Raw genomic sequence first — 20,207 nt, forward strand, 5'->3', positions numbered from 1 at the left:
ATGAGTTCCAGAAACTTTAAATAGCTTCAGCATAAAGGATCATATCAATTCAACATTGCTCTGTTGTGTTGTAGGACACTTCCTGTGCTTAATTTTCTCACTGGAGGTTTTTTTTTTTTTTTTTTTTTGATAATTTTAATAATTACAACAAAATCTCCTTTTGGGTTAAGACTGAACTTCATTAATCACAGATCGGAAATTTGAATCATGGATCAGATTACTTATTTAACTTCACAGTTCTTTATACCTATCTTTCTTTACAGTTTCAGTCAGAGGAATTGTGATGATTTCCACAGGAGCACGATATTCGTATCTGGTGCTGATTTATATAATAGTGATTAGGTAAGAGTTGATGTAACCTAAGCTGTTTTTAAAACATGTGAGTTTTACATAGTCCTGTTGCCTACCTGCTGGAATTTTCAGTTGTGCTTTTGGATGTTGCTGTATGTCAGTACAGAGAAAAAAATCATTTTAATATACACACATTCTTGTTTCATTATTTTATCCATTTGGTGAGATCCACACACGCTCAAACTGATGTGCTCATTCCCTCTCAGGCTGTAGCCAGCTATCTCTGTCCACACAAATAGCCTCCATCAACACAGAGGTGATTAAGGTGGGGATTTTGTGTGTGTGTGTGTGTGTGTGTGTGTGTGCGTGTGCATGTGTGTGTGTGTGTGTTATATCTCCCTTCAGCAGATGTTCTCTTACCTGGCTCTAGCTCCTGTTCCAATTTCCTGGGGGTTTAGCTCACACTGCACGTTCTAGCACACAATACAGCACATAACCAAATACTGGAATAGAATTATAACCAGAATTATATGTGGAATCTTCTTACTGATCTGGGGTCATTTGCTTGCTATTATGGCTTAAAATATGTGTAGTCAGCTCAGCACTCATGCTGTGTTTGGACAAGTACTGTTGTCTTAATCGCATATTAAACTCTCCCTGTCTCCTCTCAGCATACTTCACACTACATCACAGCATTATAGATAAATGAGGTTTAGATTTAAGACACGATGAGCTTCACATGGCCAACAAATTAGATTTTATGTTTTTAAAGCTGCCAAGAGACAGTGATGCACATGCAGTCTGACTGAAGAAAGAGGATGCAGAGAAGCGCTCGTCCTCACGCTCTCGCTGTGATTTGTTTGTACTTGAAGGTGATTTGTAAATGCAGGTTTTAGCATAATAGCATAATTTGTTCTTTCAGTGAAAAAGACTTTTCTCTGATGATGTATGCTGGACTTCTCCAATCATTTAGTCTGTTTAAACTAGGGATGCACCGATAGGATTTTTTGGGGGCTGATACTGAGACAGATTTTAACAACACTTATTGGCCGATTCCGATATTTGTCACTTGCTCTCTTATTTTTGTATAATGTTTTGATCATGTTTTAAATCAGCAAAGTTCAAAGTTTTACTAGCTAGTTTATTGCTGCATCATCAGATAATTTCTAATGAACATGGATTGGATCAATTTAACATTCAGCAGGCCTACATAAATACAACAGAACAAAGATAAATATGAAATAAACAGTGCTTTTAGGTAGGTTTAACAGTTTTCAGGTACAGAAATAAAGTAAACAAATATAAAATAACACTGCATATTCTTCACAGTCTAAATTAAATCCATAATTATTACTTTCAGACGTAGCTAAATTCTACTGTACAACAGTATATATTTCTGTCACAATTACTTCAAGTTAAACTGAACTTTTATTTGACGTTTTGCTGTGAAGACCTTCGAGTTTCTGTGTGTTTATGATATGATAATAGATTTTCTCAAATGAAAAGGTAAAATGCTCATGAAGAGATTCTGGAGATGAAGTTCATTCATGCATTCATGTCCTCATGTAGTGAGACAGCAGAGGCTGAAAACACCACGAGCATCACGTGTGTGCTTCAGTTCGTGTGTTTGAGGTAAATGAAACCATTCATTTACAAAGAGTCTTTCTGCGGTTTAATATTCACAGACACTGGTCTATATCACAATTTGATTTAAGTGTACTGACCTCCTTTTTATTTATTCATCAAAACTTTGACAAATTCCGTGACCGTGTTATACAGTAAATTCCGTTTTTATGATTGGATTCCGTGATTCCGTCCGCGAAAAGTTATTTAGTCAAGAGTAGTGAGTATAGTCTTTTGTTTGATTAATGTTAAAATGCAGACAGCAGCACGGCAGGAATATTAGATTCTGGATTAATCTTGGAGGTCAGTGACTTCACGCAGTGAATTAATAAATTATAGGCCTTTTTCATGCAATATGCCGATGGTTGTAAATTGATCAAAAAACGGCTGATATATATCGGCGGCTGATACATTGGTGCATCTCTAGTTTAAACCCAAAATAATGAAGCACATTTATTTGATTGCAAGAGTCAAATCTCAAAATCCAATCATCAACTGATGGATAGAATCAAATCCTTGCCTTACATTTTTTTCTTTTTCAATAATCCATTACACTCAGATTTACATCACAATAGGTAAGAAAAGACCTCTCGCTACTTCTGTTTGTCTACAGTCTTGCTAATCAGTAATCACGTAAAACTCATCTTGAAGTGCACTTTTTTTTTTTTACCACCCTACAACTGTCATTAGTGTGTTTTGCATTTAGTATTCAGTATATTTCTCTGTGTAAACACAGTAACAATGATTGATGTCCTTTCTCTTCCAGAAGAATAAAACTCAAGTGTGCTTTGGTCACTGCACTCTAAAAAATGCTGGGTTAAAAACAACCCAAGTTGGGTTAAAAATGGACAAACCCAGCGATTGGGTTGTTTTGACCCAGCTGTAGGCTTTAACACAACCTGCTGGGTAGTTTTATTTAACTCAACTGATGTTTAAAAATCACTTTATTGATCACTTAAAATGAACCCAAAATAGGTTGGAAAATAACATTTATTAATATGTTTAATTAATAATAATTAAATAATAAACATTTATTAAATTGCTTATTAATAAATGTTCATCTTTTGATTATTATTGTTGCCTCTAGTAATTATGTGTCTGATTTTTAATTTCCAACATATTTTGTGCTCATTTTAACCCAGCCATATAGTCATTTTTAAACAATAGTTGAGTTAAATAAAACTACCCAGCACATTGGGCAAACATTTAACCCAACCGCTGAGTCAAAACAACCCAATCACTGGATTTGTCCATATTTAACCCAACTTGGGTTGTTTTTAACCCAGCATTTTTTAGAGTGTGGTTTGCTTGTGTTTTGGATTCATATTATGCTCTGAGGTCTGGTCTGAATTTTTCATTGTGTCTCCTGCAGAAAGTCCTCTGTAGTCTGACTGTATCTAGGCATTAGAGCTTGAAGAGATGGGACACCTTTAGATCTGAATGTCCTGGACTCTGTAGGGAGAAAAGTTTGTGTGTTTGAGATATTATTTAAGTGCGATTAATAGAGCCGGCTGTTCCTGAAGGGAAGATATTACACACTGACAGCCATAAAAAAAAAAGTCGTTTTTTTTGTTTGTTTGTTTTTCGTTTTTTGGGGGGAATGCATTAGTGATTAGTGCCTTTGCACCTGCTTCATCAACACGTGTGCGTAAGAATGCCACGTGGGCTCAGAAAGCTGTCATATCCTTGGTTTTACATGTTTTGCTTGTTTCTCAATTTGCAAACGGAAAGTGATTAGCAGCAAGCCTCCACTCAAATGTTCAAGGCCACCTACTCCATCCTCCTGTTAAAAACAAATGATTTGGAAGTGTTCAAAACCAAACTTAATTGACTCAGGGACTCAGTGATCATGAAAGACCAATGTATCAGTCAGGCTGATTATGTGGCCATTGGGAAGTTGTCGGCATTTGTCGATAATAGTTTGCTTGACCTATTAACGGCAGTGTTAGTTCACTTTTATTATCAGTTTCAAAATACCAACGGTATTGTCAAGGCATACAACTTTTCTATTTTTTTTTTTAGTTTGAGTGCATTTTTTTGGGAAAATTAGTGGTTAAACGGATCATTGTTGATCCGTGATCTGTACGGACCAAGACCGGATGTGTATCTATTGGATGTGTGTGTGTGCATGGAGTCTCACTCTTAAAGTGACAGCATATAAATAGGCTACCTGCTGTTGTCTGTCATGTAAATCAAACAACAAAACACAGCTTTAACAAAGATTAATCTATATTAAATTTATACAGTGAACAACAGTGTAATTTTACATTTAATTATTACTTTTCTGTACACGAAAATTAATACTACAGGGGCATCGTAAGTGGGGGGAAAAGGGTGACAGAGTGCATAGGGCCCTGGTGTGTGAGGGGCCCTCAACGATTCTGAAATTCTTATAAATATTATTATACAATTGTGCGCATATACACTGTGTCTGCGATATTTCTCTGTTCGCAAGCTTTGGCACACGTCTGTGTACTGCTGTGGTATCGGAGTAGGTAAGGTGGGATAAGTAATAAATGCAAAGTTACCCCCCACCCCCCAATTTTTTTTTGTGCTGATCTGAAAAATGATCCGATCCGTGACTTAATAATCGTGATATGATCTGAACCGTGAGTTTTGTGATCTGTTGAACCACTATGGAAAATGTGTTGCAATTCAGCAACATTGTCTATATTTTGTTACTGTCATTTAAATTGTGTAATGTGCGTAAAGGTAAAAAAATTTAAGTTTTTTTATTACATATTTTTTTTCTTTTTTTCTTTGTATAGTGAAATGGAGATGTTTAGCTACTTAAAATGGTATTGTGTATTCATCATTTTTATTTAAAACAACAGCAATGATAACTCAGAAAGTGTCCAACTTTAGGCCTTCCTGTATATTATTGCTGAAAGCTTTATATCAATTGACCACTACTCATGGACCAAAGTATTATTTCTAGATGACTGATTATAGATGTTGGAAAAACAAAATATTTTAGCTGCGTTTTTGCAGGCGCAATTTTCAATAATAACTCAACTGTAAAAAATCTGAACATGAACAGAATTTTTATAAAGAAAATATGCAATACATGTTTTGTTTTCAATCAAACTAAAAACATATTTCATCTTTTTAAAATGCAAAATTTTAAATGCTTTAGTCCTACTGAAATTTAATGACTCTTTTAAAGTTAGACTAACAAAATGCAACTGTAGCTTGTAAAAACATAAAAAAAAGTATAACACCATTTTTCCAATGTAATGTATTTACTGTTTCGTTTCTTACTTTCCTAAACTTTATAGTTATTCTAGTGAACTTAGTCTAGTTGTCTTTACCCTTTAGCCTAATAAAAAAAACTAAATCTTAATTTTAAACTGTAGTTTAAAAAAAATTATTACATTTATGTTGTACAATTATTACATTTAAGTTGATAGACTCCCTTTATTTCTTAATTTGAAAATATTACACTTTGTCAGTTTATTTCACCTATTTAATATTATCGTTTTTATTGATGTGATATGAAAATAAAATTGAATAAAAACAGAATACATTAAATAAAAATCGCTTCTGCATATAATTTATCAGACATACAAACATAAACATAATCAGTTTAGAAAATATCAGTATAGGTCTCTTTCTCCTAAAGATTAACTTATAATGAATTATTTGACAGAAAGGTAAAACAGAACATTTTACTTTTTCTAATTTGTTCCTTCTTTTCTAAAGGAGCTCCATTGAGTAGCACACACAGCATTAGTAGCGCTGTTTGTGTGCAGTGTGTTTGTAGACAGTTAAGTGGCTCTGCTGGGGACTTTGCTATTTACTGATGTCATATCTGAACCCTTTAGATCATGCTATGATAGACTGGTTACATGGATGTATGTGTGTGCTGTGCACCCACCGCTGGAGCTGTGTTGGTGAAACACAAAGCACTGAGGTATGTGAGTGTTGATCTTCCGCCAGTGAGCTGCAGGGCTGGAGATGGTGGGGGAGGGGTGAACCAGAGAGAGAAAGAGAGAGAGAGAGAGTGGAGAGGAGAGAGAGAGAGTGAGAGAGAGAGTTGGAGGAAAAGCTGGCACGCTAATTGTGTTCTGGGCTCTAGAAAGAAAGAGAGTGTGCATACAAGTGAAATTGGGGGTAGGTGTTTGTTTGCGACCCCTCAACTGTTTGTTGGCCTTCAGTCACAGCAGCAGACAGATAGGCATGCGAAAGGATGGAGGGATTCTGTCTCTGAATCACCTTCATCCTCTGAAATTACACTTCATGTGCACCTGAGCCCCAAAGATGGACCACAAACACACCTACACAAATACTCGAATTAACACGTGTTACACACCTGAGCCTGGAAAATGCTTCTCTGTTTCAGCATTGGACAAACACACACACATATTCATGTTTTGTGCTGCTGTATGTGGCATTTTATGTTCTCCTTTCTGTTTTTAATAAGTAAAAAATCTGCATGACCTTGAACAATATTTAGCTGGATCACCCTCATGAAGCGATATTGGAGCATGTACCTGGCACAGATTTACCCTGAACAGCAGGAGCCAAAATATACAGACACACACACATTTGTGTATATAAAAAAAAAAAAAAGATTTTTCAGAAGAAATGAGAAGGAAGTACTCCTCTTTTTATGCCGCCCCAAGACAAATACACTAACCCATAAATTTGCATTACATAAGTAAATAATTCACTTTTTCTTTTTTTCTTACTTAACAGTTTTTAACCTTTGTGCTGTTTGTGTTGAGTGTGCTTATTAATAAACAGACCTCCTCTTATCAGGTGCACCTGTTTAATAAGCCCTTCAATAGATTCCAGCTGTGTTCTTATTCAAAGGGTCTCGATGCAGTGATCACTAAACGCTGAGCAGGGGATTTCATTACAATTTCACATGGCACAATTTATTTGTTTGGAACCTCATTAAACTCAGACAGCACATGAGTCACACAGGTTTTCAGTATGATGACGTAACATTATCACGATTACCATACTTTTATATTTCTGAAGGTATAATGTAGAAAGCATATATTAATATATATTCAAGTTCTATAATTTGTCACACCTAATGTTCAATATGTATACGTATGTGTTATCTTACCTGGCTGTTATGTAAACCCATCATTAACGCTTTTTAATGATCACACATCTGTTGTGCTTTATACTCACAAAACTTCCTAGTAACCACTTCTAAATACAATAAAGCTGAATAAAAAAGCCAGAGCCTTTTCATGAGCTTGAGGTTGAATGTATTAGTGAGGTAGTTTTTTTTTTATTAAATGCCTTAAATTATAGCAAAATACCTTACATTTATGATGATTAATTACATGTTGCATTAGTGAATGCAGCGCTTTAGTGAAGTCTAATGTGATGGCATTTTTGCATGAATTACAGTATTTCTTTGACTGTGATGATTGCAAACGTATTTATATCTAGGGCTGGGTATCGATTCAGATGTTCCAGATCGATTCGATTTCGATTCACAAGCTCTCAAATCGATTCGATTTCGATTCTCCATTCGATTTTCGATTCTTGATTCAATTTTATGTGAAGGTGGCATCAACGTCGACAAAGCACCTGAAACCGCCATTTAAGCACTGAATGAATGAATGACAGGTTTGCCTCTCGCTCCTTGGTGACATCGCGCAAGGCAAATAAGAGGGTGACATCTAGTGGAGAAGACTCGTAATTAGATTAACGTTAATCTAATGTTCAATGTTTGCGGAAATAAATATGGAAAAAAAAAATCGATTCGTGGCCTTTGAGAATCGATTTTGAATCGACCACATTTTAAAAAACGATTAATCGAAAAATATTTTTTTTTACCCAGCCCTATTTATATCCAGGAATTCTGAACATACATTCAACATGACTGAACATGTTGTGGAATCTTTCCTAAATTTGGCACGAAATGAAAATGCACTCTATATATTTTCTATTATAAATCTTATTGTGAACAATTCACCCGTGCATTTGTTTCATTTTTTAAAAAAAGTTTTGATCTTATGTTTAATGAGAATGCCATTACTGAAACCTTCTGGTGAAAACGACAAACGTCTCTCTGTTGACTTATGCAGGACTTCTCCAATCATTTAGTCCAACTAAACCCTGCCCCTGAAACTGCTGTTCATCTGCATCCACATCTGTACAACAACTAATGCATAGAACCAAGTCCCCATCCTGCATTTTTTCTTTCAATAATAAACTCGGAATTACATCAAAATGCGGAACAAAAGTTCTCTCGCTGCTTTCAGACCTGAAGAGATGGTTCACCCCAAAATGACAATTCTGTTCCAAACCTGTATGACTTTCTTTCATCTGTGGAACACAAAAGAAGATATTTTGGAGAATTTTTTTTGGGTCTATAGAATGGAAGACAATGTGAACTGTTTGGTTACCAACATTCTTTGTTTTCGACAGTAGAAAGTAGAATAATGGTATGACAAGAATATCTGTTGCAAGGGCTCTTTTCAGTCTGCGTTCTTTTCCTCCTGATTATTTTCTTTTTCTTTTCTTTTTTTTTTTTTTTTTGTATACCACTGTGAAAATATATATAAAAAGACAAGATTTCCTGTGCACTTGTGGTCTCCTCTCATGATTTACTTTATGATACATCCCATGAATAATTCACTGGAATACACTAAGAATCTCTTGTTTTTCTCCCCAAATCCTCACATCTCTTTCCAGGTTTGTTTTCACATGGATTCTTCAAAATGTTAACAGATAATTGAAAGAAAAAACACAGGAGTTCTATGCATTGGTTGTTGTGCAGATTTCGGGGAAGGGTTTAAGTGGACTAAATGATTGGAGAAGTCCTGCATATGTCACCAGAAAGACCTTTGCTGTTTTCATCAGAAGGTTCAGTCTCCCCTTTTCACTTCTAATCCCTATTAGCAGTGTTTACTGGAATTTTTCTGAAGCAGATAAATTAGTCCAAATGATTGAAAGCACTTTAAAATATTATCACTCAATGCTAAAGTTAATGAAAATTTTTTATTAAAAAGGGGGGGGGGTGTAATGCTATTTCATGTATTCTGACTTATTTACACTGTTAAAAAATTTGATTTTTGTGCTAAACATGGCCAAAGTTTCAAAACACGAGTTGGACGTATGACGGAGAATTTCTGTGCCAAAAATACTCTTCCAAATCCTCATAAACTTCGCAGTCCTTTTTTTCGAGTATGGGCCTGTGTGACATCAAAGGGGTCGGATTTCCTTGTACGGGCACTTCTCCCATAAGAGTGCGCACACATGTCAACAATCAACAATGTCACCAAAGAAGTGTGTTTTTGGTTGTGAGGGAAGAATAACCTTGTTTCTCAAAGAACCCAGCGTTAAGTGGAGCTGAGAGTTTTGTGCTCACACATTACATTGATGCGTTCTCTATATTTTTTAAATTAAAATAACCATAGAAACTGATAGTTGCAATCACTCTTTTATTGGTTAAAATGAATGGAGAATATCTTGTGTTTTCTGTGGCTGCTCGAGCTCTCAGGATCGCCGCTTATGGTTTCATAAACAAGGCCCAGTTTTTCGCTGGATTTACAGATCGTTTGAAACTGAAAGATGGAGCGGTCACAGTGATAATGATCCCGGTCATGAGTTGGAACCGCAGGTGGTGAGTGAAACTGCTTCAAATGTCTGTTTTGATGGCAATAGGCGCCTAAGTGCACATAATGTAAATAACACGAACGTAGTGAATTCATGAATTCATTATTAAGCATTCACTATACGCTATATTCATTATAGTGATTCAAAAGTTATCCAGGGATAATGCGATGGTGAATTGTGTGTGTTTAAATATATTTGTTTAGCTGACCATTGATAGCTTGCAGATGATCGCTACGCAAAAGCTGCGCGTGCTCGTCACTCTTTAGCTCCGCTCACACGGCACGCCTCCAGGCGTTCGGCTGTTTTCGGAAAGACTCAGTACAGCATATATATCTTTTATAAATATGATAAAACTAAAGACTTTTTGGAGATATGAAGGATGCAGTACTACTCTATAGGTACTCAAGATTAACATGAGATTGGCAGAAACTGTGTGTGATACCCCTCCTTTTGTGTAACATAATACAAACATATATTACTACAGTGATATTTAACATGTCTGTAATATCGCTGCAGAATGAATCGAGTTTTTGTGGTAATTCATGGTCTGTTTTAAGTAATTTGTTAATTCTTTTACACTTTTAAGTTTCCTTTTAATGTTTAATGATTGAAGGGTGAACAGAATAATGTCACTTCATTGTACCCAGTTTTTTTTTATATAAAAAAGCAAGAGCGGGCCTTTCATTGATTTTTTACAGTTTGACGGAAGTTAATCCCATAATTTGCGTCATGGGGCATAGGAAAAAGGTGGATATGTTTAAAAATAGTGAGCTCACTTTTCAGGCTTCGTTAACATTACCTGTTTATAGTTCCTGTTTGAATGAAGCTGACTGTTTCTCTGCAGTCATTGAGTTTAATTCTAACCGTGTTTGTCCTCTCTGTGGGTTTTATAGTGTTGGTGTTGTTGAACCACTTTCAAACTCTTATGACAGTGTTGTGCAATTAAACTTCAGCAGGGTGGCAGAATCTGACGTTGACACTGGTGCAATTAAGACCTTTACTTTCTGACAGCTGGGATTTTGTGTGTGTGACATTGTGCTGTATTAGTTGGTTGTAAATGACTGTAGGATAAAGTATTAGACCCACTGGACTGTGATGAGGGAGAGGGCTTTGAGTGTAGGAGAAGGATCGTATGTGGGCAGGTGACTTTGGTGAGGAAAAATCAGAGAAACAAAACATGAATATCACGCAGGTATGCACTTTGCTGCTCACAAAAGCTTTTAAAAAGTCCAAAAAAGCTTTTATTGAAACCATGCTCAGAAAACGACTTTATTATTACATCATAGTGTAACGAAAACAGATGAAAATCAATGCCTACTTCTACATCATTGCCTCTTTAGACCTGCTCACCGATTTGTGCATGCTTTTTCATGACAGAGATGCCTCAGAGGATTACAAGACGTTTTGAAGTGCCAAGATGTGGAACAACAGTCTTTGCATTGCCATCTTTGTAATTCTAACATTAAGAAAGCGTGGATGAACTTTATTTTTAACGAAATTCCAGTCCGATCATGTCAGTAAGACAATGTTCGTTTGTTTGCTTCATTTTTACTGTGGATTAATTTTTAAAGAAGACAAGCTTTTCAGAGAGACTGAAAATAAAAGATGATGCTGTGAGTGAAACCTACATTGGATCTGACAGTAATGTCGCAACACACAAGTGTGAGTAACAGTGTTTTTTTTAAATCATGTGTCACTATTGCTTTGTCCGATACAGCTTTGAGAACTGTTGAGTGGATTCGTAAACACCTCTTATTGGCCATTGTGTTTATGCGCTCATCAGATATGTCTCTGATTGGCTTTTCAGTGCTTGAAAAACATGTTGTAAGTCATCAATAACGCTCTTCACCAAGCGCTTACACAGATACATGTGGAAGCATTTGAAAACAGGCATCTGTCGTGGACTGGTCTGCTGAAATACGCCTTCTTGCTTTCAAATTCAAAAACTTCTGTGTACTTTCAAACAATCCCGTGCATTGATCATTGTAGCCAATCACAGACATATACGATGAGCGCGTGAACCCATTGGCCAGTTGGAGGTGTTTACGAATCCTGTCAACAGTGCTCAAAGCATCACATTTTTAAAAATTCAGTACCGACTTGCTACCAAAGTCGGTACTTTTGACAACTCTAGTACTGAGTATTTATACTGTAGTGCCACAGACAAAATACTGAATAGTTTTGATAGTTGTGATTTGCGCTGCAGTCAAACTGAATAGTTGTGATTTGCTGTTCTTTCCTTTGCTTTGGCATTTATAGGTTTAATGCATTGGATTATTGGATACGGAAGAAAGCGTGTAGATAACACTTCTTCTGTTACTGTTTTGATCTAAGCCATTCGCTATAATCCTGAATAAAAGCTTGATTGAACGACATCTGTTTTGCCATCAGTAAGACATTTTATTTTGTTAACATCTTTTTGCGTAATTCCTGTGTAAATATATTAGCTTCTCTGAAATATTTGTTTAGAATTAAACGGACAATAAAAAGTTAATAATGAAGTGATTAAAGGGTTAGTTCACCCAAAAATGAAAATTCTGTCATTTATTACTCATCCTCATGCTGTTCCACACCCGTAAGACCTCCGTTCATCTTCGGAACAAAAATTAAGATATTTTAGTTGAAATCCAATGGCTCCGTGAGGCCTGCATAGGGAGCAATGACATTTCCTCTCTCAAGATCCATAAAGGTACTAAAAACATATCTAAATCAGTTCATGTGAGTACAGTGGTTCAATATTAATATTATAAAGTGACAAGAATATTTTTGGTGCACCAAAAAAAAAACCCGCAGTAACGTCTTATATAATGATGGCCGATTTCAAAACACTGCTTCATGAAGCATCGGAGCACAATGAATCAGTGTATCGAATCATGATTCAGATTATGTGTCAAACTGCCAACGGCTGAAATCACATGATTTTGGTGCTCCGAACAGCTGATTCGACACACACTGATTCATTTGTGCTCCGATGCTTCCTGAAGCATTGTTTTGAAATTAAATTTTCCATTTACACAAGAGAACAAATCAAAATATATGCTCTTATTTTTCATTTTATTTAAAACACGACACTGCAAATGACAATGCACATATTTTCAACTTTATCAAAAAGGATGAACTATGCAATAAGACAAACAATGGTATATTCATTCAGAATTCCATTTACACAAAACAGTGTAAGTCATCCTTTGTCATTTATGTGGTAACTCCAAGTACTTAAACTTTATTTGCCACATCCAAGACTTGTAAAGCATGTAATACGATGTAATATATGTTTCACATTGTTGGCAAATGTTTTAACTATGTAAGATATTTTTCAAAACAATTCCACACGTGTAACGTTGAAAATTTATTTTAATATGCAAAACTGTTACCCAATTAGAGCAGTGGGCGTTTACTTTAAAGTCTTGAATGTGGCACACCCATAAAAATGGAGTGCTTGAAAGAGAGGGTCAAAAACAGGATAGAAAATAACTTATTACTACTTATTTTTTATCAGAAAAATGCAGCCTTGGTTAGCATATGAGACTTATTTCAAAAACATAAAAAAAAGTTACCAATCCCAAACTTTTGTGACTTTTTGCGACTGTGATTTATCTTAAAATTAATTCATTTCCTTGGCATGCTTAACATTTTTTTTTACAAGTTCTCAGTAATTAAAGTGTTTAGAAACAAAGTATTTGCAGTTTGTTTGAGATTCTGTAAAGAATGACCTTATATTTTAAATGTAGTTTAATAATTATTTTTTTTGTAAATCGCATAAAACTGATAAAAATAAATAAAAATACCATTCACTTAAGCATGCTGTATCAACGACGATATTTCAGCCACAGAAATTAGATATTTTATTTTTAATTTAATACAGTTATTGTTATTATTGGTCGCACTACATGATGTGTGGTCGCTCCAAATGACACAAAGACCTTAAATATCATTGAAAATCTATTTAAAGAGATCAATAAACAATCAATTTTATACAAAACATAGATTTAAACCAGATTTTATTAAAACTTCACGGAATTTTCATTAACACAAATTTTATAAACTTTTTTATATTAAAATAAATCACATAGCAAACATAAGTTCACCATTTCATTCAAGTTGACTTTCATTTAAGTTGAAATTAATTAATTCTTTAATTCATCAAGGACACATTAGGCTTAAATTGATCAAAAGTGACAGTAAAGACATTCATAATTTTACAAAAGATTCCATTTCAAATAAATGCTGTTCTTTTGAACTTTCTATTCATAAAAGAATCCTGACAATTAAAATGTATCACAGTTTCCACAAAAATATGAATCATGTGACACTGAAGACTGGAGTAATGATGCTGAAAATTCAGCTTTGATCACAGGAATAAATTTCAGTTTACTATTTATTCACATAGAAAACAGATATTTTAAACTGTAATAACATTTCACTCTTCCTAGCAAGGTGTAACTCCATTCTTGCTGCAGGGTCAGAATTAGCATGCCAACGGTTTTATGGCCAGCGGTTTTTGCTTGGTAGTGGCATCTGGTAAAATAGATTGAAATAGTTATAAATAAATAAACAATAAATGACTAATAAATGCATAATTTCCAAACTGAAATTACATGCTCTAAACAGTTACATTTTTCTCATATTGTACAATACAAACATAAACTGTCTGAAATATTTTTATAAAATGACCCAAATTGCATAACAATCTATTCCAAATGATACTAAAATAAAGTACTTTATGTATATAAATCTTCAATTGAATATAAAAGAACAAAAACTGCCAATCTAGGACATATATCTATCATGGAAAACACTCTGCAGTGGTCGCACCACATGATATTTTCAAATCCAGTCAAAATTTACAGGCACAGAATTGGCCACCTAAACAAAACAAGCTAGCTTCCCACAAAAGGTCACTAAGAAATTTGTAATAAAAGTATATATTTGTATATATTAACTCAATATTCATTGTTTTTTGAGGTCATACCACGTGATATCCCAATGTGGGAACAACATACCAGCCATTAAAAAGGTTATTTTTTTTCTAAATTTAAGGCCGAGTTACAAACCTGCTCGCTGCTTCCATGGGTCCTTTGCAAATTGGTATATGATGCAACTTCCTGTCTTGGAATGGATTTCAACATGAAAGTCCCAAAGTGGTCGTTTTTTGATGGTCGCACCACATGATATTTCATAAAATGGACATCATCGGACAAAGTCTGTTTGTGTATTATGATGGAAATATAAATACGAATGCTTTGCAATTTTGTACAGGATTACAAAACATGTTGAAAATCCTGCCAATTAGTGCTCAAAATGAATTTGAATAAATTTAGAGTAATTTCAAAGACATTTCCAAAACAGAAGTTATGGCCGGACGGTCGCACCACATGATATTTTGACACTTTAAATAACAAAAAATTACAAATAACTAATGTTTTTTGAAAAGTTGGAGCGGTACTACATATGTATGGTATCTTTTTATGCATTTAAATCAAATTTTAACTGAAAAAAATGCAACCGGACAGAAAATTTAGGCATCACGTCACTGACCCATATACTACATGACTAATGGGGTTACATACATATTAATTGATTATGATATAGTGTGACATACAAAATACTGTTTTATCATATTTATATTACATGTCATTAAATACTTAGCCTAAAATTGTCACAGCATACAACATTAGTGTTACATGACAACAATGCCAATGACAAACACTTTGACAGTTATGATAGTTCTATGAATAGTATGAAACAAAAACTAAAAGTGATCTTTACAGTGCTGGGAAACCCTGCCCACACAAATGATCACTGGTTCAAAATCACTTTGTGTTTGGCAAAAACTCTTGACAGAGAGCAGACTTCTCACACCAGAGTGTCCTTATATGTTCTCAAAGCATTTATTTTTTTTAAGGCTTTGTTGATCACACATAGCGTCAATACAGAACTTTCCCAGCATTGTTTCGAATTGTCTGAGCTGATTTGACAACAGGTGTTGTTTCCACATGACCTCCAGTCCAAACAACCTCAAAATGAGGTTAAACAGAAAAGGCTGTATGTGTTAAACTCCCAGTTGTCTCGTCTGTATGCATCAGTTTTGGGTTCAATGTGGATCGGCAAATTGCTTCACAATGCGTCACAATGTCTCACACTCTGATATCCCTTTCCTGGAATGTAATTTAATCCCAGCTAACTGCTTTATTATGATTAGACCTATGATTTTGTTTTTCATAATTTCTTCAGTGCATTCTTTATTACATTATTTGATTGACAAAACATCTCACTACTTTGACACTCTGGGCATGTCAAAAAGCAAATGTGACTCAGAGAGAGAAAATGACCGACACGCACAGTCTTACATGTGAAGCATTTGAGAGATGCAGTGTGCGTGCTCATGGTCAGGAGCCTCCATCTCGCTCTCTCGCTCTCTCTTTATCTTTTTCCGCTTTCATTTGAGCTGTTCAGACTCATAAGCTCAATCATACATTCTCCCTCATTCTGTTTTGCTCTCTTTCTCACAAGCACACACACACACACACACAGACAGAGAGAGAGAGAGAGAGAGAGAGAGAGAGAGATCTTTCTTCAGTTCTGTGTGAGTCTTCTGTCAGAGTGTTTGCTATGTGAGATGTCCTGGCTGGTCTGCAGTATTTCACCTGCTTTTTTGAGTGTTCACCAGACCAAATTATTTCTCCATGAATGAATGTCTGCATCTGCTTTAGTTCTATTTTCTCCATCCCATCACCTAAATAGCTCAATTATTGATTGTCATTTCTGCATTCGTTCCTGACACTTGTTGGAATATTCAGTAAGTGAATTAATATCTGATTAGATTGTTATGGGTCATTATTGGGAGAAATTAGAATAGTTCTTGTAAGCTGCAGCCATTGCATCTTTGTCGGCAGACTCTGCTTTCAAACAGTATTATGCCTGCTGAGTATTTTTACTGGAGCTGTCTCTGTGTGCGTGTGTGTGTGTGTGTGTGTGTGTGTGTGTGTGTGTTCAATTTCATTTGTTTTTGGAAGCTGAGCAGCTCCTGTCTCTGCCCTTCCCCCAACCCCCCTCCCCCCTCTCTCTTACTCTTTCTCTCTCTCTCATGCCCACTGTCATTCTCTCTTTATTTTTTTTTCTTGAACCAGCCTCTCCTCTGCTCGCCTCTCCTCATTTTAAAGCAGAAATGCATCATGGGTTTTATTCAGGAATGTCTGGCAGGCTCTTAGTTGTAAGAGCATCTGTTGTGATTTGTTCTCTTGTGATGATGCACAGGGAATCAGTTGTTTATCTCTGCATTGTTAGTTTTTTATTGTCTGGTTAATTCTAAATGACTATTTCGTCCAAAGGACAAGCTAATGTATATTTACACAGGAATTAACGCAAACAGGCGTTAACAGCAAACAGCGCGCTGCAGTTATGTCGCTTGCCACTTGGCATGTATTCTGATTGGCTGTCAATGTTTTTATCGTACATCAGCTGAAAAAATTGTTCTGAAAGTGATTCCAACAATACTGATCCACTGTGTTGTTGTTCTTTATAGTTGCCTATTCTCATAGGATTAGAATGATTATAAAAACTTTATAGTTGAACTGTCACTTTAATCCCAGCACTAGGAAACACACATTAATCAAACTAGACGGACAGCATGTGTTGCCATTCTGGAGAACAATGGTTTATTATTAAGAATGTTAGTCTTTACTCTGCATTGTTTGCCCTATTCTATTTGGTTTCTCCATCTCGCTTTCAAGCCTGTGGAATGTGACACTTCCGTTGTGTTTGTGTGTGTTTGGGGCTGCTCCTGCATATTTCATAGCTTAGGCCATTACTGAACTATCCTAGCCCGAGGGAAAGCGTGAGTGAGAGATGTGTTTATATTTGAGTGTGTTTGGGTTTGAGTGTGTGCCTTCAGATGTGTGTGTCATTGTCTGAGCAGTGGGTATGTGTATGTGTGTTTGCCCAGTAAACAGTTTGGCCTATGCAAATGAAGCGTGTTTGGCGCTGGAAGTGTGATGTCGTCATCAAAGTTGGCTCAGAATGTGCGTGGTAATTTCTGCTGCTCTCTTTCTTTCGTTCTCCTGTAGCAAATGGTGATGAGCCTGCGGGTGTCAGAGCTGCAGGTTCTTCTGGGCTACGCGGGCAGAAACAAACATGGACGAAAGCACGAGCTCCTGACGAAAGCCTTACACCTCCTTAAAGCCGGTTGCAGCCCCGCTGTCCAGATGAAGATCAAGGAGCTCTACAGACGACGCTTCCCCACCAAGTTGGTGTCCCCGGCAGAACTGGCCCTGCCCGGAGTCCACCCCGCTGCTTCCTTGCCCCCCGGCCTCACGCAGCTGGGATTTGATGGGCACGGAGCGCCCCCGTCCCCTCTGCTCCCCATCTCCCTTCTCGGACCCAAACATGAGCTGGGCCTGCCCCATCTCCCCACCAACCTGCACCCCGTACACCCTGATGTCAAACTGCAACGGCTGCCCTTCTATGACTTGCTGGATGAGCTCATTAAGCCTACGAGTCTTGGTGAGTTTTTTGAGGAGTATGTTAATGCACATTTTTAGTGGTTTAGTGTATCTGTGTGTTGTACGGCATCCGTAGAGAAGTGCAGACCCTTTTTTCCTACATTAGCATTTTAATGGTGTTGGCTGGTTTGGCATCAGGATGTTCGTTTGCCTGAGGAGTGTTGTTCAAATAGACTGCTAGTCCCCGCAACCAACCCCGGTCTCTCTCTGTCTTTTCCTAAACTGTCTCTCTCGCTCTCATTTGCATACAGTGTTGAAACCATGAGTGCACACACACCGTTGCATCAGACACGGTTACAACACTACCACGACATTTTCTAGAACACACACTGCGAGGGTCCAAACAGCCAGGGTCCAAAATTAACATATACAGTACTGTGCAAAAGTCTTAGACATGTTAGTATTTTCACTGAAAAAAATAGTTTTAATCCAGTTATTTATATCTTTTGCTGTAGTGTGTCAGTAGGCGATATCGGTTTACATTTCCAAACATTCCTTTTGCCATTAATTGTAATAATCCAGTGAGATTTTTGTATACACGAGGAGTCTGACAACAGGCGGTATGATCCACACGGAGATCTGATCTCACCATCATCGAATCCATCTGGGATTACATGAAGACACAGAAAAAACTGTGATAGACTAAATCCAGAAGAACTGTGGCAACGTCTCCAAGACGCTTGAAGAACCTGCCTGCAAAGCTACTGTGAAAAGTTTTGGTACTTGTGTAAAAATGCTGAAAAGTGAGGATGCTAAATGAATATAAATAGACTGTATTTATCAATTAACTTCTAATTACTAAATCAAATCAATATTTGGTGTGACCACCCTTTGGAAAAAATGGTACAAAAGGTTTGTACCTATTGTCTTAATGAGTCATCATGGGTGTGTTTTGGGCGTAACGTGCAGTACTGCGAAAAGGTATTTCTGATACATGCAATGACTATCCATTAAGAGATGTAGGGATTTTTATATTTATGTACACTATAATAATCTTTTATAATGTAATCCTTTTATTTTTAATATTTAGCATGAGTGTGCTGCTGCGCGTCCCTCTGAGTGTATGAGCCTATAGGCGCATATTACTAACGCGCCCTTTAAGTAACAAAAATAAATAAATAAATACTGCACCATTGACTTTAGATCAGGTTTTGTTGGTCAATGCCGCAGTTTTCTGTTGCCTCAAAATAACAACACGCCAAAAATACGCCTGAACACACCTCGTTTTCAGAGCAGCACACCCATGGACGCACAGATGGGTGTGAGTGCATTTGCTATTTAAACAACATGGGTGCTGGATGTGAAAATGATAACTGTGTTGGGATGAAACTAGCAAAAAACACTTGGGTGTATGATAGGGCTAGGTAGTTTTGCAGGTTTCTTCAAGTGTCTTGTAGACGTTGCCACAGTTCTTCTGGATTTAGTCTGTATCAGTTTTTTTTTCTCTTTCTTCATGTATTTAAATAACTGTCTTAACTTTTTTTGTTGTTGAAAATACTAACGTTCCTAATACTTTTCCACAGCACTGTATGTATAATAGTAATAATAATATTTATATAATATATACACAATATAAAGCATAATAAGAAGCTTGGATCACACACCAACTGAAACATTTCACAGTTTGTTTCACAGTCTCATACGTTTTTCATTGCACATGTGAAAGGTGATATGCAGTACAGACAACTCAATCCCAGCAGTGCAAGCATGACAGTGTGGCCTTTTAAAGAGAGCACTATAACTAGCCTTGTTGTATAATAAAGTGAAGTGTGAATTTGCTTATTTTAAAATGCTAAGCAGGCAGGTTAGATATGTGTTTAGTAATTAAACACTAACTAAATGAACCTACACCTTCAGTCTGGCTAAAACAATGATGTGTCTCACTCTTTGTGAAAATAACTTTTACTTTGTGTATTGTGTATGTGTATAATTGTGTTTTTATGAGAAGCCAAAGGAGAATTTCCACATTGGTGGACAATAAAGCTTAAACTAACTTCATCAGTGTGTGCATATTTGAATTTTTATTGAGCTTTATTGAATCATAGATAACACTCCAATGGCATTCAATCCCAGCCTTCATTGCAGGTGCTTTAAAGGGGTAGTTCACCCAAAAATGAAAATTGTGTCATCATTTACTCACCCTCACACAAAGGAAGATATTTAGAAGATAGTCAGTAAGCAGATCTCGACCCCCATTTACTACCA

At 36.2% G+C, this 20,207-nt stretch overlaps 1 protein-coding gene across 3 annotated transcripts in view; it reads left to right on the forward strand.

The window, feature by feature from the left end:
* The window catches only part of pias1a (protein inhibitor of activated STAT, 1a), a 51,501-nt gene that overhangs the window by 5,851 nt on the left and 25,443 nt on the right, over window positions 1-20,207 (forward strand). Inside the window, exons 1-3 of one of the 3 annotated variants that reach the window (XM_067399434.1) lie at window positions 10,537-10,693; window positions 10,879-11,163; window positions 17,568-18,003. In XM_067399434.1, the coding sequence (XP_067255535.1) occupies window positions 11,146-11,163; window positions 17,568-18,003 (454 nt within the window). In that variant the 5' untranslated portion in view covers window positions 10,537-10,693; window positions 10,879-11,145. Of the gene's footprint in view, window positions 1-10,536; window positions 11,164-17,567; window positions 18,004-20,207 lie in introns of those variants that run through there. The other 2 variants (XM_067399433.1, XM_067399432.1) reach the window with 2 other exon arrangements.

Source organism: Chanodichthys erythropterus, chromosome 11, assembly GCF_024489055.1.
Source record: "Chanodichthys erythropterus isolate Z2021 chromosome 11, ASM2448905v1, whole genome shotgun sequence".
Lineage (NCBI taxonomy): Eukaryota > Metazoa > Chordata > Actinopteri > Cypriniformes > Xenocyprididae > Chanodichthys > Chanodichthys erythropterus.